Below are 4,744 nucleotides of genomic sequence, written 5' to 3' on the forward strand. Positions count from 1 at the left end.
GCACAAAGGTGTGCACTCTCGATTTTGAAGATTTTTGAATGCATATTTCAAAATATGCTTATTTCGTGGGGCGTTTGCTCGCTGCACTGCACTGTTTCCAAGGGGACAAGTTTCAGGGGAGCTCCACCCCATGGATCATGTATTGACAGTAGCTAGGTCCAGAGAACGGGCTCTGCTAGGTCTCACTTTGATGATAGTCAGTCGCAATTTAAAAAACGGATTACTCGGGAACCGCTTGTGGGTTAAGATGCAAGATGATTATCATGTCAGACCTCAACAATAAAGACTCCCTGTATGCAGTTTGCTTGCATAAAATGATTACGCTGTTTTTGCAACAACACGCCAACAAACACACACGGGTATGTAGTGACCACTCAAAATAAAATGTGCAATAAACTGACGCTTCGAATAGCCCAGGCTACTTTGGACTACAAATGACAATTCCGACTGCAACGTCCCAAATTAATACGAGCGATAGGCTAATACCACATAGCCAACGTTAGACAAAGTTGCAGACTGAGCGACGTCACTTATCACGCCATCAAACACGGGTATGTAGTGACCACTCAAAAACAAAAGTATGTGCAATAAACTGACGCTTCGAATAGCATTAGGAAGTTATTCAGTAAGCTATACACATTTAGCCTTAACTCAAAACAGTTGTTAGGCTTATGTCATTCTGATCTGTAGAAATGTCACATGCAGCCATGCCTAAATTTATTACACATGTATTAGAGGCCACATTAATTATAGGCTAATATATTAATATTCAGTATTCATTATTGAATGCTTAGCTGGAATGATGTTTCCCTATCATCCTATTTTTAAAGCAGGCATACCTGTGGGCATAATTGAGCTACGGGTTTTCTTCAGGAATGTTTGAACGGGCACTGCACTAGTTCTCACAATGACCGAAAGGGAGGCCAATTTCATCTTTAGCGATTTGTCATCAAACAAACTATTAATTGAACAAGTAACATGTCCTCGTCCTTTTTTAAAAAGTAATCAACGTTAGACTTAGCCTATGGTAAGCTAATTAGAAGAAACAAAAAAACAATAAGCACAGTGCGTTTCTGCAACGCCAAACCAGATGCTCGTTATAAAAAAAATGCTACATGTCATAATGATTTTATGCGAACCTGCCTTGTGCAATAGCCTACCTTTTTTTTAACAAATTAGTTTCAATCAATGTCACTATTTGTAGCCTTACAGTTAGGCATGTCATATTCTAGTTAAAAAAATGAGCATGTCAACATGGTCAGGGAGGAGACGCATACGCAACCAATTAACAATTATCGTGACTCATCCCTAACACACACACACACACACACAAATAACCTACTTGTACTGTGGGTGATGTCAGACTGTTCTGACATGGTTTCATGCACCCAATGCAACCACAGGCATCTGCAGAAAGATGACCTCTGACCCCTCGTGTGTTCCATAGAGGAGCTCAGTACCATTTACATTTGTGCCTCCCCCCACATACACATCCACTAAAACAGATTGAAACATATTCCACTGGACATAAAAAATGGAAGTACTCGAAATGTAACAAAAATACATTTAGTAAATATGGTAACAAATATCCTAAATATCATATTGTGTTTACCCATAAAATATGGTCTAATGAGTGTAATTTCCTAACACAGTTACTGTTTAATAGGTCAGTTCTCAAATGGAAGCAGTTCACATTCAAGTGTTGTTGCAAGGAGTTTGCAGCATAATGACATAACATAACGTCTGGACCCACAAATGTTCCAAAAGTTCTTATTTTTAGGAGGCTAAGGAAGTGTGCACTACACTGAGATCAGTCCAATCACTGACTTCTGAGAGGAATGTACTGCTTTGTACAAGCATTTCGTTCACGGAGCGTCTGCTGCAACAATCGGCTTCCACCAGCACATGAGAGCACTGTGGGCGTATAAACTAGACCAGCCTTAAAATGATTGCTATGCTCCACGGACTGGTAACCGGAGGGTTGCTGGTTCGAGCCCCGACCAGTGGGCCGCGGCTGAAGTGCCCTTGAGCAAGGCACCTAACCCCTCACTGCTCCCCGAGCGCAGCTGTTGTTGCAGGCAGCTCACTGCGCCGGGATTAGTGTGTGCTTCACCTCACTGTGTGCAGTGTGTTTCACTAATTCACGGATTGGGATAAATGCAGAGACCAAATTTCCCTCACAGGATCAAAAGAGTATATATACTTATACTTATTGACAAAGGCAACAAATACATGTGAAAATACACAGTAAAAAATATAAAATACAACAAATATAACGGACATTGAGATAGTAAAAAAAAAAAGAAAAATCAAATATAATGGACATCGTGATAGTAAAAAAAAAATTCAAACATAATGGACATCGAGATAGTAAAAAAAGAAATTAAAATATAACGGACATCGAGATAGTAAAAAAGAAATTAAAATATAACCGACATCGAGATAGTAAAAAAAGAAAAATTCAAATAAACGGACATCGTAAGTTAGTAAAACAAAAAAGACACGTTTATCCAATCATGTGGGTTTTGGCTTCATATTCTACTGTGTAGCTAAGGCCAGCACAGCCACGGCCATTAGAAACAGATAAAAATGGTATAAGGTGAAGGACGGAAGGCAAAGTAGGCAGCTTGCCCAGATTCCTGTGATTAAAAAAAACTACAAAACCCACAAAGCCATCAGGTGGGTCCCAGAAGCTTCTTCCTGTTCTGTCCTCATCCTGCTCTTTCTTCTCCTTCGTCTTCTGCTTCGTCCTCACGCTCTCCTCTTTCTCCTCAAAATGGATCCAGCACTGAAGAGGAAGGCTTTAACAAGTGTGTGTGTGTGTGTGTGTGTGTGTGTGTGTGTGTGTGTGTGTGTGTGAGTGGAATGCAATGAGTGTGTGTCCATGCGTGCCCTTCTGTTGTGTTTGCATACTACTTATGCAATGTGTGTATGTGTGTGTGACTTTATACGTAGCTTATGGTGTGTGTTTGTATTTGTATGTGTTTGTGTGTTAGTGTTTCTGTTTTACCTATCGTCCGCATGAGTGTGCTGAGTGTGTGTGTGTGTGTGTCTCTCCTCTCCTCTTAATCTCCTCTCTTCCCACATTCCCCCTGGAGTGGCGTTGCCGTGGGTGATAAGGGCTTGTAGTCCTGGCAGATGACGATGAGGCGGTACAGATTGAGGATGACCACCAGGAAGTTTTTGATGGCGAAGAAGACCAGCATCTGGTGGAAGACGTCGAAGTAGGTCATGACGGTCAGCCGCACCACCAGGAATGGCCCGTCCTGGATGAACAGGCTCTCCACAATGTTCCAGATGTCCGTGCTGTGGCGGGCCAGGAGCGTGTTGCCTGGGCGACCGGGATGAGACACCCCCGTACCAGGAGCCTCCGATGACCCCCTCGCACCTGTGTCAGCGTCCGCACCTGACTCACAGGAGTCCTGAGGCCGTGACGTCACCACTGACAGGAGGAAACACACACACAGGGACATGATTACAGTCACACACACGCACACACACACACACACACACACACACACACACACACACTCATGCTTGTATTCACACACACTTAGGGCTCTATTTTCCACCTGGCGCGTGGCAGTAAACGGATTATTATCCAGCACAACACTTATTTTATTCTCTTTTTTGATATATGTTTAAAAAATGCTTAGATGGAACTGTTGATAGGAGCATCGTTCTCTGCTACTTCTGCAGTATGGAATTTCCATACCATAGGAGTGTGTCAAGTCTAAAATCATCTCAACACAAAGCAACCCGGAGGTACGAGCTAACACACCCCTTGGTGATAATAGCCTAAATAACGCTAGCAGCCAGCCTTGTCAAGCCACTCCCGACCAGATGTTCGGAAGCGTTGTTTAGGCTACTTACTCTACCTATGTCCGACTAACTAACCGACTAACTCATTGACAGTGAGTGGAAACTTTGATCATTTGCATTTAGGCTAATAGGCTAAAAACTGGCACCACCCACTATGCTAATACCTGAACTTTGAAGCCCATAGCCTAATGTTGCTTTGACTATTCATTGATTCACTCATCTGCCAAGTTACTGTATATTAAAGTTAATTTGAATTGAAATATTTTTAAAATATGTTCATAGCAAAAAAAATATGCATGCACTTAATTTAGATTAATTAATCACAGAGTATGTAATTAATTAGATATTTTTTTTAATCGCTTGGCAGCCCTAATACATACACATATGCATGAATATACACACACACACATACACACACATGCATAAACTGACACCACCATTAAAGGCTCCATAAAGAGTTTAGACAGAAAGGTCACATAGTAATGTGTCTAATGGTGGTCAGTGTGTGTCCAGACCCTCACAGCAGTTAAGAAAGCTGTAGATTCTCCATCGCTTCAGCATGTTTACGTAAACCTCTACACACACACACACACACACACACACACCCACACCCACACACACCCACATACACACAACTGTACACACAAACACTATCAGGACGGGCCTTACACCCACTTTACTAGCAAACCAATTTCTTTCACACACACACACACATAAACAACATACATACAAGGCAGACAAACACACACACACACACACACACACACACACATAAACAACATACATACAAGGTAGACAAACACACACACACACACACACACACAAACAACATACATACAAGGCAGACAAACACACACACACACATAAACAACATACATACAAGGTAGACAAACACACACACACACACACACACACACACACA

The 4,744-nt window shown here is 41.9% G+C and overlaps 1 protein-coding gene across 2 annotated transcripts in view; it reads right to left on the bottom strand.

Moving 5' to 3' along the window:
• Nucleotides 1-2,952: 2,952 nt before the first annotated feature.
• Nucleotides 2,953-4,744, bottom strand: part of LOC125311620 (transmembrane protein 26-like) — an 18,800-nt gene continuing 17,008 nt past the window's right edge. For both annotated transcript variants that reach the window (XM_048269852.1, XM_048269851.1), the window contains one exon: nt 2,953-3,442. In XM_048269852.1, the coding sequence (XP_048125809.1) occupies nt 3,066-3,442 (377 nt within the window). In that variant the 3' untranslated portion in view covers nt 2,953-3,065. The remainder of the gene's footprint in view (nt 3,443-4,744) is intronic.

The sequence above is a fragment of the Alosa alosa genome, chromosome 18, assembly GCF_017589495.1.
Source record: "Alosa alosa isolate M-15738 ecotype Scorff River chromosome 18, AALO_Geno_1.1, whole genome shotgun sequence".
Taxonomy (NCBI): domain Eukaryota; kingdom Metazoa; phylum Chordata; class Actinopteri; order Clupeiformes; family Clupeidae; genus Alosa; species Alosa alosa.